We start from the raw sequence: 16,020 nt of genomic DNA, 5'->3' as shown, positions 1-16,020 counted from the left end.
AACTGAAGCATCCCAGCACTATTAACAAGTATTTTATTTAATATATTATAAACCTTTTGTACTCCATATTATATATATATATATATATATATATATAGTAGTGCTACATGTATTTATAATTTTTCATACAAGACATATTTTATCAGTTTTATTTTTAAATTCAAAATTTGAATTTTAAATTTATAATCTTTAGTATATCAATAGCTGACACATTAGTGTTCTTATGTAAGTAAAAATTGTAAATATAAATAGCATTTCTCACAAACACACATATATACATGATATACATGTATACATATATAATGGCTAGTCATGAACATGTATAAATGGGAAAATCATTTCAAGATTGGGATGATCAATTCTTTTTAATTGAGATTTCCAACCATACATAAATAAACTTAATTAATTAGCTTAATGGCTAATCATGAACATAATATATTGCGCTTTAAAAAATTTAGAAACTTTTTAACTTTTTCTCCAGCAAAGGCCTGGAGAGAATTTTACTTTAATCTGTTTATACCAAGATGCATGCGAATTATAGATCACTACTGCATGCGAGCCAAATATTCGTCATAATCAGCTAGCCCGCGCACACGATGATATTCGTACTCAAAATTAGACTTGAGATAAACACAAAGATGCCACATGACTTCTCCTTGAATAAAGTCATGCGCATGGAATAGAATTTCATTAGTGCCTTGAGCATGTATGATCATCACTCTCAATTGAACTTTGTAAGAAAGCATGCAGTACTAGTACTACGCGCAGTCTACAAGTACTCCGAATAGTTTCTTTGGTTTTAGCTGCAATCTATATAAACCTACTCCAAAAAACCTACAAGGAAGCCTACTTCAAAAGCTCTCTCTCTCTCTCTCTCTCTCTCTCTCCCATATTTACACACATCAAGCGGGCGATGCAGTCCATTAAGGCAGAAAAGGATATTATTTTAAAGCATAAGAGAAATGGGGAGTTGTACCGAGCTTTGTTGAATGACAAAACGAAGAAGGTGAAAAAAGAATGTGCCAAAGTTGATGAGCAAGGATTACATATATTGACAATACATGATGACACTGTTCTACATGCGGCCACTTACTCTAAACAATCCCGGTTGGTACTCGACCTTCTAGAGGCATTGGCCCCCGCTCATCTCGATAAAATGACCCGCCAAAACCACCAAGGAAACACCATCCTCCACGAAGCGGCAACGTCTGACGACAACCTTGATGTGGCAAAGGAGGTGTTTGAGAAAGCTCCGGGACTCTTATGCATGCGTAACCACCTTGGAGAAACCGCGCTCTTTCGGTCTGTTCGCTATGGCAACAAAAAGATATTCAACTTTCTTATGGAGAAAATTTCCAGTTACAGTGAAGATAATCAGCAACTCTTCCTTCAGAGGAGTGATAAAACCACCATTCTTCACGTTGCCATTCTTGCGCAACATTTCGGTTGGTTAATGATCATCTTCCATTCATAACTTCATGATACAATCCATGCGGCCATGCATTGATGCACATGTTTCTCCCGATCAACTATAATCAAAATATGACTTTTTTCTCTGTTTTCCCCCTTCAATGAAATTTGAAAACAGATTTGGCCCTTAACATTGTGTCAAAGTTCAAACACCTAGTTGGTGAACGAGACGCGGATGGGATGACCGGTCTTCAGCTTCTATCCTGCAATCCGGGAGCTTTTCCACGAGAGGACTATAAAGGGGGATTCCTGAAGCAAATAATCAATTCTAGTTCGTTTTTATCCAATCTTTACCCTGTTATTGTTGTGTGTATTGTGTTATATATCTAGTGATTTACGAGTGCCAAGGTGCCTCCTTTTTTTAATGCTAGTTTGAAATGGATGCCAATTTCGAAGTCGTTCCATGTTAATTGCTAATGAATTAAGCAAGATGCGATATATCAGTTATATATAGATATAATTGTCAATCATGGGGTTTTGTTTTTGTTTTTTTTTTTTTTGCAAATAGAAATTTTAAGTACCCACACGACTGATTTAATTGCGGAAGAATTCTCTAGCTAATTAGAATTAATGTACATATATGTGAGGCCGGTATTGACTTCCGAACTCATAATATTGTATGCATTTCAGCCAGATTGTCAAGATCAGTTGAAGAGTCAAGATATGATTCAGCATCGAAACTTGCCGACTTCTTAATAGAAAGAGATTTTTCTTGGGAGGCAACTTATCCTGGAATAGACCAGAGTAAGCCTAGGCTCCACAAATATGGCGGGGCTCCAAGCGTAGACAAGGGAGTTGGACATGAAGGCCCCAATTGATGAGTACAGCGCTTGGTCAAGGGGATCAACCAGAAACGGCTACTCCTTTGTTTTTGGCAACTAAGTCGGGCTGCGTGGACATTGCTAAAAAAATATTGGAATTTTACCCTCAGGCAGTCGAGCATATTGATGACAAAGGGCGGAACATATTGCATGTAGCGATCAAGTACCGCCAAGAAAAGATTTTCCAGCATGTAAAGACAATGGAACTGCCAATGAAGAGGCTGGTACGAAAAGTAGACAACGATGGTAATTCTTTACTTCATACTGTTGGAATAAAAATTGAAGATTACATACCTGAGGAACTGCGAGGCCCCGCACTTCAATTGCGAGAAGAAATGCAATGGTTTGAGGTGGTGCACTTCTAGATAATCCTTTTTTCTTGCTGCTTTGGGCACAAAAACACACATTGCCACACTTCCAACTCCAAGCAATAACTCATGATCTATATCTTATTTAAAGTAATACACTTCTTATCAACCTAAGTAATTTTTAGGACAATATCAATTGTTCGTTGAAACATTCTGGCTGGCCAATTTATTCTTTCAAGGAGGTTGAATTGTTTACACTATATATATGTGTGTGTGTGTGTGTGTGTGTGTGTGTGTGTGTGTATTTCATTGAGTCTCCATGTACTAATTTTGGTGTTTTTTGCACGTTTTCATGTGTGCAGCGTGTGAAGTCTGTCATGCCATCCCATTTCCTTGATCACCGTAACAATATGAATCTGACTGCTGAGGGGTTATTTTACAAAGCAAACAATGAACTCCGAATAGCGGCAACAGAATGGCTAAAGCGGACGGCAGAAGGATGCACTGTTGTGGCAGTTCTCATTGCTACCGTTGCCTTTGCTGCTGCCTATACAGTACCCGGAGGCCCTAATAGTCAGACCGGCGCTCCACTCCTCGCCAATAAACCTCTCTTTGTGGTTTTTACGGTGACCGATGTACTGTCCCTTTCATTTGCATTGACATCAGTGGTAATATTTCTCTCAATCGTCTCGTCGCCATTTCGCTTATCAGACTTCAGGGAATCTCTTCCACTAAGCTAATGCTAGCTTTCACATTTCTTTTTCTCTCCGTATCCATGATGATGATTGCGTTTGCAGCAACCGTCCTCCTCATGATACAGAAGAGAGAAAGCTGGACAAAAGTTATCCTATATGCACTTTCTTTCCTACCAGTTGGAATCTTCGCACTTTCATATTTCCCTCTCTATCTTTCTTTAGCAGAAACCTTCAGGTATTTGCTGAAGAAGCTGAGGCAGGCAATGCCTCGTAAACTTCCTAATCCAGCACTATCTAGGCCAACCAATTTGTTCCATAGTTACAGAAATGGAAGCAACCAGCGCCAAATCGATCAGAATCGACGGCTGGAGACACAAAATCGTTGTTGCCAGATAGCCTAACAACACTCTTAATTCCTCGGTTTGAAGCAGACCATCATGTCGTCACTAATTTTTATATATAGGATTTCCGTCCCATATTGGTTCTTGGGCTTCTGCTTTGTATTGTTTCTCCCTGAAAACATTGTAGTTGACATGTGGCGCCAGGTTGAGGTTGTACTACTGCAAGTTTATAATAATCCCAACTTCGACAGAGGTAACCTGTTTCATTCTATGACTGTATATTAACCGATACTAGCACTGAAATAAGGAATCCGTAAATAATAGTAAAATAATTTATAAATAATAGTAAAAAGGTTTGAGTTAAAATTTTATAGAGTTTTGAAAAAAGAAAGAGAAAAAATTGAATATACAAAATTATAAAATTTAAAGAGAGTTAGAATATAATTTTTGTTTTAGAATTTGAAAAGATTGAATTATTTTTTGTGTTTTATTTAAAAGTTTGAGAAAGTTGCAATAATTAAATAATGATAAGATAAAAAAGTTAAAAATCTAAAATTAAAAAATATTTGTTTTTAAATGGTGTTTGAATGTTGAGATGAGATGAAATGAGATGAGATGATTTTAAATATTTGTAAAACCAAACCAGGTCTGGGGATATAAGATGTCAATTATGTAGGTGCATGAATCAACCCCTTATGAAAATAGTGTTGTGCAAAATACTCACACACCAACGATGAAAAACTAAAATAAAAGTAAACACGATCAAGCACATGACACACAGTATACATGGTTCGGTAAATTGTCTACATCCATAGAGCTGCAGAAATTTTATTAACTAAAGGAGATTACAATTACTCAATCTCAATTCACACTCTTTAGTGCTTTTTTACTCTCTCACACTATATGCACTCACTTGGTAATTGATCTCTCTTGTAATATGCTGGAAGTTGTACAAACCAAGTCAAATATATCATATTTATAATAAATGGCGCTAGAAATCCTAATATGGCAAAAATTACGTTCTGTCGCTCAGCGGCATGTCGAGCGCGTCTCGAGCGAACAACCAATGAACATTAGCTCGAGCGAGGTGTCGAGCGAACACTAGAATTCCTGTCTCGATCGAGCCTACTATCGAGTGCATCTTGAGCGAACTCACAAGTTGAACTTCGCTTGAACCCACTGTCGAGCACACATCGAGCAAACTCACGGGTTGAACTTTGTTCGAGCACTATGTCAAACGACATCGAGCAAACTCTTTGTTTCTCGATTTTCTGCTCACAGACTAGTCTCTACATGCACCCGAACATTCTCCCACTTGGAGACTAGGTCTCCACATGCCAACCACTATTTCTAGCCAAGCCCTATCATCTCTGCAGCTCACAGCTCCCATCTTCAAGATAGAAGACGTGCTGAAGTCAAGCTTGACTTCAGTCTTCCACGTACATCGCTCTTAGTCAGTATATCTATTGGGAGACTCACAACTCCCACTGCACTAGGAGTATCTAGTCTCAAACCGATTTTAGCAACCTCAGCCAACTTTTCCACACTTACATGAGGAACGACAAAGCTGACTCTCTTTGACTTCCTCATATGTTTCATGCGATCAAGCTTACCTTTTTGCATTCTTGTATTTTCCTGCACATCAATAGACCTTGATATTAAATATAAACAGTTAGATCTCTTACCATGCGCTAAGACCATCGCACCCTTAGTGATCTTCCAAACTCTTCTAGAGAACGCTACTGCATAACCGCTGTTATCAAACTATCCCACAGAGATTAGGTTCTTCTTCAGATAAGGAATATGTCTGACTTGCTGTAAAGTCCACACGCCCTTGTTTGGAAGTGTGATGTGCACATCACCCACTCCCACTACATCTAGTGCCTCTCCATCAGCCACATACATCTTTCCAAAATCACCAGTGACATAATTCTGCATGATCTCTCGATGTGAGGTGCTATGAAAGGAATCCCCTGAGTCTAACACCCAATCATCAATATGACTATGCATTGTAAGAATTAAGGCATCATGAATTTCTTCTACCATTACATTCACAGCATCATCCTATGCACTTTCTTGATTCCTGCAGATTCTTTTGATGTGGCCCCCATCTTGCCACAACTCCAGTACTTGATTTGCTGTCCAGATCTCGTCTTGCTCTTCCTCTGCTCTTGGAATTTGACCTGTCATGTCTTCTGCCCTGATTGTCAACATTCAGGGCCGATCCTGAACACGAGAACTCACCGAGTCTCTTCTACGTAGCTCTTCAGCAAGAATCATGTCACGTACGTCGTCGTAGTTTAGTTTCATCTTACTGACTGAACTACTCACAGCCATCCTCATGGCCTCCCAACTATTTGGCAGCGATGTCAACAGAATCAATACTCTGATCTCATCATTAAACTCAATCTCTACATAAGACAGTTGATTTGTGGTCGCATTGAATTCATTCAAGTGTTGGGCCACAGACCTACCTTCTGACATCATTAGATTGAACAATTTCTTCATTAGGTGCACTTTATTATTTACCGACGGCTTTTCATACATACCTGACAAGGTCGCCAAAAGATTCGTCGTGGTTCTCTCCTTACTGACATTGTGTGCCACTATTCTGGACAAGGTCAGCCGAATAATCCCTAGAACCTGTCGATTTAACAAGGTCCACTCATCATCATCCATGCTCTCCGACTTCTTTCCCAACAATAAAAGATAGAGCCTCTTTGTAAAGCCCCGTTCTCGGAGGGATCGAAGAGTTACTCCCTGTAACTTAAAACTCACAATTCCTCAATACATTTACAGACTCCAAAAATATAAAATCATCATAATACTACAATAATCTCTTAATAAAATCTGCCGATTCTCCGAAATCTTTTATGAGTAATTCACTATGCTTAAATAATCATCTCGCCGATGCTCTATAATCCTGATCCTTAGTTGAACTATTCAAAATCATCTGAAAAATATATGAAGATAAGGGGTGAGTTACCAACAACTCAGTAAGCAGAGGACATATACTAGTGTGTAAACATGAGCATTTTCACAGAGTTTAGAATGCAGAAACAAAACATTTCAGTATCAATATGCAAATCTCAAAAATACATATTATCAGAAAATCAGACGACTTTTCAAGCATTTTATGTTCAAAAACCAACTTTTCATATTCAAAGACTCATTTGGCATAACATGACTGAACATCTTCATCTTATCATATCATATCAGAGCATCATATCAGAACAGAGACCATGTTTAACTCTCGTGGTAGGGTTGTGCATCTTGCGGAAACCCAAGCAGAACATAAATCACCATGTTAACAAAGCGATTGCACTCAGAACAGAATACCACTATTATATCCCATGGCAGGTCAGAGGTCACTATTGTATCCCGTGACAAGGTCAGAGGTCACTATTATATCCGTGATAGGGCCAAAGGTCATTATTATATCCCGTGACAGGGCTAGAGATCACTATTTTATCCCGTGACAGGGCCACATATCAGAGCAAAACAAAATCAGAATACTATATTAGAATCAGAATCAGAGTAAGAACAGAATCAGAAAGTCATGCCAAAGGTTTTCAGAAATCACATCATATCAGAGTACAGAACATCTTCAGAACAAAACAGAATCAGATCACAAAACATAATTTATGCACAAAATTTCATATTCGCTCTCTTTTTCAAAGTTCAGAAATAGACTGTAAAAAATAAGCTCATGTCTATACCAGTCATGACAGAAAATACTTTCTTCTTAAATAGAATCTCATGAATAATGCAGAACAAATATCTGAGGTTGTTTTCAGATTTCTTTTCATAACAAAACATGCACATTTTTCAAAAAGGATCTCAATTCATTTTATTTTATGCAAAGTCTAGCATAGGAACTCCGCTTACTTGGACTTCTTAACTTTTTAGGAATTTCCTCAAAATGCCGAACAATTATTAATTGTCACCTATAAAATTCACGTAATTCCCGTAAATATCCAATCAACCATGTATTTCGATATTTAAATCTAAAATGCTAAAGGAACCTATTTAAAAACCTCAAAACTTAAAATTCTCATAATTCCAAAATATCATCATTCTCTAAAACCATCAATATCCACTAAATATTCACTTAACCTAATTCTCACTTATTCACAAATTTATTTAACGAAAATCAAAACCCTACCTATTTAATAAAAGTCGCTGAAATAAAAGATATTACCCGATTCAAAATTTAGAACCCATACTCAAAAATAATTTAAAAACCAAGCTCGACCCAAAACATTTAACTTCTAAATAACTTGAGAAAACACACTCAAAAACAAAAAGAACACCGGTAAAAAACAAGACCAAGTGGCCTAAAGGGCAAAGTTGTAATTTAGCAAAACTAAGCCTTTCCACCCCTACGTAAAAGGGCTTACGTGAAGGGAGATATCCGCTAGACTCAGGGTAGTCGTGCGACGGAGACTCACCTGTGAGCAGTTGCGACGGAGCTGGGTGGCTCGGGGTGACTTGAGGTGGCCGACGGAACTCTCTGTGCAAGTGGCGTCAAAGTGGAGGGGCTGGTGCCGTGGGGTGGCTGGGTTAACTCACGGTGGAGAAAATAATTCCCATGTTTCGATGTGGTAGATCAGAGGAGCACTTGCAGTGATTTTGGTGGCTGGGAAACTATGTTAGAGGGTGGAGTTGTGGCGTGGGTGGCTGGCAACGCCGCTAGACGTTCGTCGTGTAGCGGGCTGAGAGCACACAATAGTGCTATGTTTTTCAGACCCAAAACAGAGCAGTTTCGGTTCACTCTGCGGATGGTTGTTCTCGGCACTTTGGTGGTCGTGCAGTGGTGTACGACAGAGGAGCTGGAGCTCCAGTGATTGTCAAGTGGAGGTGACGCACGGCGAGGTGGAGTTGCGATCCGTGGAGATGCAGTGCATGCACAGTTGCGTCTGTTTTTGCATGGGACCATGAGAGTTTTGGGCAGTGAAAACACATGTTTGTTTCCATCGTGCGAGATGTGGTTCGAGTGTTTCAGGCTGGGCTTGGTCGTGAGGGTTGCGGCGTGGAAGGGCTTGGCAGAGGTAGTGGTTCACGATGGTCTGGCTTACGGTTTAGGCAAGGGTGCACGACGTTTTGGGCTTCCGTGATGGTGTTGCACGGCAAACTGGGGTGCAAGGTTGACTTCGTGTGTGGCTGCTTGAAGGTATGGTGCGGCGGCAATGGTAAACCGAGAGAAAAGAGAGATGTGTAATTATATATATGTGAGGTGCAAACCCTAGAGATATGAGGGAGACGTGCGTGTGGAGGAAAGGCTGAGAATTGAGTCGTGTGTGTGCATGCATGACGTGGACGAGAGGAAGCCCTAGGGGAAAAGAAAAAAAAAGACAGAAAGAAAAGAAAACAAAATAAAACATGCGGGAAAAAAAATAAACGTGTGAAGAAAATATAATAAAATAAAATGAACTAAAAATAGATAAATAAATAAAAAATAAAGCTTGATTGGGTCCGGGTGTTACACTCTTCCTCTAGAGATAGTCCTCGATCTGCATCTTCCAGTGACCAAAATTAGTGCTGTCGAACTTTTTGAACTCGGGTGCTTTCACATTATCTTCAACCGTCGTTCTGTTTCAGATCTGACATTGGCTCTTGATACCAGTTATTGTACAAGACACACACACCAATGATGGTAAACTAAAGTAAAAGCAAGCACTATCAAACATACGACACATAATATACGTGATTCGACAAATTGCCTACGTTCACAGAGCCGCAGAAATCTTATTAATTAGAGGATATTATAATCACTCAATCTCAACTCACAATCTCTAAGGCTTTTTCTCTCTCACACTATATATACTCACATGAAAATTGTTGTCTCTCATAATATGCTGAAAGTCGTACAAACCAAGTCAAATATATCATATTTATAGTAAACGGCGTTGGAAATCCTACTCTCACAAAAACTACGTTCTTCGCTCGGCATGCTGCATGTCGAGCACGCCTCGAGCGAATAACCAATGAACATTGGCTCGAGTAGGGTGTCAAGCATGACTCGAGCGAACTCAAGGTTGAGCTTCGCTCGAGCCCACCATCGAGTGCACATCAAGCGAACTCACGGGTTGAGCTTCGTTCGAGCGCCATATCGAGCAACATCGAGTGAACTCTCTGTTTCTCGATTTTCTATTCACAGACTAGTCTCCACATGCATCACAACAAATAGGAGGAGGACAACTGAAATGGAGGTCTATTTGCAATTATCATCAATATGTTGGTAGACATTTTTTGTGCCTTCAAGCCACAAGGTGTGGCCTAGGATTCCATACACCACGTATCCCTTTCCACTTATTAGATTGGCACTTTTGGAATAGACTTAATGGAATGAGTAAGCCACGTACTAATACTTCAAAATGACTAGTTATATGATAATATAATTAAAACTCCATTAGAACTATTATAAAGAGTAAAAATTTTTTATTTTCAAATAATATGAGATTATTCCATACACCACCTATGACTTATCAAAGTTGGGGTATCACAAAGAAAATTGCTCTTCGATCGGACTTTCGGTTGTACCACTGACCTCTAACTTCTCTCTTTTGAAGTACCCTGTTGTGGTTGTAGTGCATGCATGTTTGTGCTTAGCTATTTCGATGTGCGTGGTCTGTGACATTCTTCAGCTTTCTGCTATTAGTTTGTGATTGGAGTTGATGAAAAAAAAAAGAAGAAGAGAAAGAGGAAAAAAAAAAGAGAAGGAAGAATGGGATGTTAGTCCAGAATGGCTCTGATACCATGAAAACGCAATGAAAAACAGAGAGAAAAGTAGTGCACGCAAGGTGCTTGACACAAAGGGTCAAAGGAATCTTCTCTGAATTGTATTCCTCTCCACTATCTTTTACTGTCACTGTACATCAATTATATACACGTTTTTTATGAAAGCAAATCAGAATTCATAGATTTATCCTACGGCTCATATAGCCTCAGTTAGTTATACAAGAATGATCTGTAATTTCGACAGGTGTCATGCTATGAGTGTGCTTAGTGGAATTTCTTCTAGATGCTTCAAGGCTGGTGATGCTTTTGCTGCCGCAGGTTGCTGCCGCGTCTTCTGGTGTGAGGATTCTGTTGCCTCAATATGAATTATAAATTTACTTGCCCAAAACATAAAAAAGACATAGCATGACAGTGACGACACCTTGTCACCTACTATAATATTTAAAGGTGTACGCTGCAGCAATCTGTGGATGAGTATGAGCGGAAAATTTGCTTTTTGCAGGTAATTGATACTCCTGCAGATAAAAAACCTCTGCAACCTCTAGCCTGGTTCTGGGCAGGGGGTGGCTTAAAAGCCAGCCTTCCTTTTATGCTTTGCTCCGACTACCCCCACAAGAAAAAGGCCCCTGAAAAAAAAAAAAAAAAAAAAAAAAAGGAGGAAACTAAAAAAAATACTAGTGTTGTAACGAAAACTATATTTTCTCACTGATCTTCTGTTCAAAGCTTTAAAAAAAAGCTAAAGTCGTGTCTTGTCTTAAACTGATAGAGATTTGGAAAATGATTATCTCGGTCATGGATTTCTTTTTTCCAAAGCATGGTCATATTATTTATGACATTGATGCATCTTCGGGTGATAAACACCATCTAATTGGGTAGGCATTTTATGCTTGTGTGGATGACTTTATTAAAGTAGATACCGTTCCACAACTATCTTGATTCTTGACTATACAAAATCTAAGAGATAAAATAATTAATTACTCTTGTTTTGGGCCGATATGAGATAAGGTCAGGTATTAATTTCCTTAAGCATGCATTAAACAGTTCTTTTGAATCAGATTCCAAATTAATAAGATCAAACATTTATCCATTAAGCCAAGAAGATCGATATATACCTTTCCAATATGTCCTTACAGATAGAAGTTCAAAAACAGAGTCAGAATAGAACTGACTGCACAACATCCAAAATCGTCCATTCAAATTTAGGTGCAGAAGCAATCTCTAGGCTGATTTGGATTCAAGATGTGGTAGGTCTATAAAGTTAAAAAAAATATTATTAAAATATTATTATTATTTTAAAATTTAAAAAAATTATATTGAAATTTGAAAAAATTAAAATGTTTATTATATTTTATCATGTGAAAATTTAAAAATATTATAATAATAAAATGAGATGAAATGAGATAAAATATTTTTTAAATTCAAACGAAATTTAAATGATTTGTAAATAATAATAAATAATTTATAAATAATAGTCTCTGATTTACCAAACACAGCTAATAATAGTGAAAGATCGAGAAGTTGGAGGGTGACATGATCAGAGGGTGGGAGAGACGCGTGGCGACACGTTGTCAGTAAGCATTAAGCTATGCTTCGACTTTATTTATGCTAGACTGATCTCTCGTATTAAAAGTAGAGAGCATTTTAGCTGTTTTATGCTGAATCATAATCATGACCCGGACATGATGATAGACTCGCGGGAGAACACAAATATGCCACACTCCGATCTCATTGAATAAAGCCAGAGAATAGAATTCCTTGACGCAGTCCCCATTTTCTTGTGTCCGAGAATAAAGTTAAGATGTCAAATCACCTCCCCACAAAATGGAGCACTTTAGTTACCCTGTATTTTATGCTTAACCAAGTATGATGATCATCATCGATCATCACTTTCAATTAACCATGTATGTATATATGAAAGCAGTCATACAATTGGAATATTCTGAATCTCTCTTGCTTTCAGCTTTGATCTATATAATAAGCCGACTCCAAAAAATACCTACAAGCAAGCCTACATTCAAAAGTTCTCTCTCTCTCTCTCTCTAGATCATCTCTCCCCTAAGACACATCAAGCGATGTCGTCCAAGGCAGAAAAAGATGTTATAAAACACAGGTTAAATGCAAAATTGTACAAAGCTTTGCTGAAAGAAGAAGCGACGGACAAGGTGAAAGAACTGTGTAGAGACGTTGAAGAAAAAGGATTACATATATTGACAATACATGATGACACTGTGCTACATGCGGCCACTTACTCCAGAAAATCCCGATTGGTACTCGACCTTCTAGAGGCATTGCCTCCCGATCATCTCGATAAAATGACCCGCCAAAACCACCAAGGAAATACCATCCTCCATGACGCGGCCACATCCGACAACCTTGATGTGGCACAGAAGGTGTTGGAGAAAGCTCCGGGACTCTTAAGCATGCGTAACCACCTTGGAGAAACCGCGCTCTTTCGGTCTGTTCGCTATGGCAAGGAAAAGATATTCAACTTTCTTCTGGAGAAAATTTCCAGTTACAGTGAAGCTAATCAGCAACTCTTCCTTTGGAGGAGTGATAAAACCACCATTCTTCACGTTGCCATTCTTGCGCATCATTTTGGTTGGTCCATTCATAACATCACGACAAAACCCATTCCATGCATTGATGCACATCTTGATCACGTCTCTCCTTATATATAATCTTAATCTGATTTTTTTCTTTGTTTTCCCCCCCTCTTGTATGAAACTGGAAAACAGATTTGGCCCTTAAAATTGCGGAAAAGTTCAAATACTTGGTTAATGAAAGAGACGCGGATGGGATGACCAGTCTTCAACATCTATCATGCAACCCTGGAGCTTTTCTACGAGAGGATAAAGTGGAATTCCTCCAGAATATCTTCAATTCTAGTTCGTTTTTATCCGATCTTTATCATTTTAATTTTGAGTATATATAGACAGTCATTATTTGGATTTCTCTTCTTACAAATAGCTAGAAAATTAGTGCTCATATGAAAAATTTCAAGAATCATATATTGAACTATATATATAATTATTCTTCCTCTGAACTTTTTTTCCTTTCTGCATGATTTACAGCATATAGAAGCAAGTTGAAATAATTTCAGTAGATATGTACTTTAGTTGGTTTTAGAAGATACTTGCCACAAACTTGGTAAAAGTGATGGATATATATACACACACACACACACACACACTACTTAAAACACAAAAAGTTGGTTTTTAGATGAAAAGGTGAGTTTAAATGAAACTAGTTTAAATGAAACTAAGTGCTAAGAAAACTTTTATAAGTACTTTAAGTTGCTGACGAATTCTCTAAGCCAATGTACTATATATATATATATATAATATTATATCTTTGTATATTTTTCAATCCCTTTGTAAAATAACCAAATTTATATGAAACTAGTACTGACTACAGAACTCATATAAACAGTCAGGTTACACTGTAGCTCGGCTATACAGTCAAAAGTTGAAGAGCAAGAGACTACTCGATATGAATCAGCTATGAAGCTTGCCAAGTTCTTAATAGAAAAAGATTTCTCTTGGGAGGCAACTTATCCTGGAATAGACATGAGTAAGCCCACGCTTCATAAATATGGTACTGGGAGTCATAGCGTAGAGAAGGGAGTTGGACAAGCCCCCGGCCTGTTAATGACTTCGCTTGGTCAAAGGGATCAACCAGACACAACTACTCCTTTATTTTTGGCAACAAAGTCGGGCTGCATAGACATTGCGGAAGAAATCCTGAATTGTTACCCCCAGGCAATTGAGCATATTGACGAGAAAGGGCGAAATATATTGCATATAGCGATCAAGTATCGCCAGTTAAAGATTTTTGAGCTTGTGAAGGGATATGAAGTGCCAATGAAGAGGCTGGTACGAAAAGTTGACGATGAAGGAAATTCAATACTTCATACAGTTGGAATAAAAATGGCAGATTATATACCCGAGAAACTACGAGGCCCTGCACTTGAATTGCGAGAGGAAATGCTGTGGTTTGAGGTTGGTGCAATTTCAATCCCCTTTCTGGTTGCTTTAATTTGGGCATACAAAAACATATGATGATATTTGCTACACTTTCAGCCAATAACTGATGATCTAGATTTTATTTAAAGTAATAAGTAATTAATTAAATACATGCACTAGTATTTCTTATGATCAATTACATGATGCAAAAGTACATTTTAGGACAATATCATGATTCGTTGGGTGAAACATTATGGCCAATTCAAGTACATCCTTTCAAGGTAGAAATTAACAATTTTGTACTTTTCTATATGCTTGGTCATGTGCATAGCTATATTTCCGTGTTTCTCATTGAGTTTCCACTCATCATGGTCTTTTTCATACATGTTCGCGTGTGCATGCAGCGTGTGAAGTCAGTCACCCCACCCCATTTCGTTGATCACCGTAACGATATGAAGCTGACCGCTGACGGGTTATTTTATCAAGCGAACAATGAATTACGAACAGCAGCAACAGAATGGCTAAAGCGGACAGCAGAAGGATGCACCGTTGTGGCAGTTCTCATTGCTACCGTTGCCTTTGCTGCAGCCTATACAGTACCTGGAGGTCCTAATAGTCAGACCGGTGCTCCACTCCTAGTCAACAAACCTTTCTTTGTTGTTTTTACGGTGACTGATGTTCTTTCCCTTTCATTTGCTTTGACGTCAGTGGTAATATTTCTCTCAATCGTCTCATCGCCATTTCGATTACCAGACTTTAAGGAATCTCTTCCAACTAAATTAATGCTAGGCTTCACATTTCTGTTCCTCTCTGTGTTCATGATGATGGTTGCGTTTGCAGCGACCGTTCTTCTCATGATACAGAACAGGGAAAACTGGACAAAAGTTATCCTATATGCACTGTCATTCCTACCAGTCGGAATCTTTGCACTTTCGTATTTCCCTCTCTATCTTTCACTTTCAGAAACCTTCAAGTATTTGTTATGGAAACTGGGGAAGGCAATTCCCCGAGCCTTTCTATTCCAGTGCTATCAAGTTTGACCAATTTGTCCCTTTGTAGTACAGATCGAAGCAATTTCCGTACCCTTCAGCGTCAACAAAGTCACAACCGGCACCAGGAGAGATCACAAGATCATTTTTGTTCCCCAGACGCCAATCACAACTCCAATTTCTCAGTTTGAAGGGACTTACCGTGCATAATGACATTGGTCCGTCGGAATGTACAGTACTATATATATATATAAATGTGTATATATATATATATATATATATCTTTGCAACACTGCAATTTTGGAAAATATGGTTTGGAAAATAAAGAAAATTAATGGAAATATATATATATATATATTATATATATATAAGGCAAATTGCAAATTATATTTATGTGGCTCAGATCAGCTGGAGTTTAATTGGGAGCTGGGAATGGAATGGAAAAAATAGAGATTTTCTAGAATATATAGTTCGTTCTTTCCAGCATGATTTGGGAGTTTAATTGGCCGGAGGGATCGAATGGAATGGAATGGACATTATCTTGTTTAGATGTTTAATTAAAACGGAATGAAATTATGGGTGGAAGACAAATGATCTCATTCGCTTCATAATTTCCCAAATAATTTGGAGGAAGAGAGAGGATGGAAGGAGGGTTATTGACCAAAATCACTATATATAATATCTTTTATATTT

At 38.2% G+C, this 16,020-nt stretch overlaps 2 protein-coding genes across 3 annotated transcripts; both read left to right on the top strand.

Moving 5' to 3' along the window:
* The first annotated feature begins 714 nt into the window (after window positions 1-714).
* On the top strand, window positions 715-16,020 carry LOC121264267 (ankyrin repeat-containing protein At5g02620-like). Its single transcript, XM_041167382.1, has 5 exons — window positions 715-1,046; window positions 12,579-12,974; window positions 13,112-13,261; window positions 13,806-14,374; window positions 14,743-16,020. Exons 1-5 carry the CDS (start codon window positions 914-916, stop codon window positions 15,376-15,378), a joined length of 1,884 nt encoding a protein of 627 aa, XP_041023316.1. The 5' UTR covers window positions 715-913; the 3' UTR covers window positions 15,379-16,020.
* LOC121264268 (ankyrin repeat-containing protein ITN1-like) lies at window positions 1,042-3,885 on the top strand. Of its 2 annotated transcripts, XM_041167384.1 has the most exons (5): window positions 1,042-1,445; window positions 1,589-1,741; window positions 2,101-2,641; window positions 2,962-3,267; window positions 3,520-3,885. In XM_041167384.1, exons 3-5 carry the CDS (start codon window positions 2,288-2,290, stop codon window positions 3,538-3,540), a joined length of 681 nt encoding a protein of 226 aa, XP_041023318.1. In that variant the 5' UTR covers window positions 1,042-1,445; window positions 1,589-1,741; window positions 2,101-2,287; the 3' UTR covers window positions 3,541-3,885. The 2 variants fall into 2 exon arrangements, with proteins under 2 accessions (XP_041023318.1, XP_041023317.1); XM_041167383.1 differs by having other exon boundaries at window positions 2,962-3,885.

Source organism: Juglans microcarpa x Juglans regia, chromosome 5D, assembly GCF_004785595.1.
Source record: "Juglans microcarpa x Juglans regia isolate MS1-56 chromosome 5D, Jm3101_v1.0, whole genome shotgun sequence".
Lineage (NCBI taxonomy): Eukaryota > Viridiplantae > Streptophyta > Magnoliopsida > Fagales > Juglandaceae > Juglans > Juglans microcarpa x Juglans regia.
The sequence above is the reverse complement of the archived record's forward strand: the minus strand, read 5'-3'. Positions and strand labels throughout refer to the sequence as shown.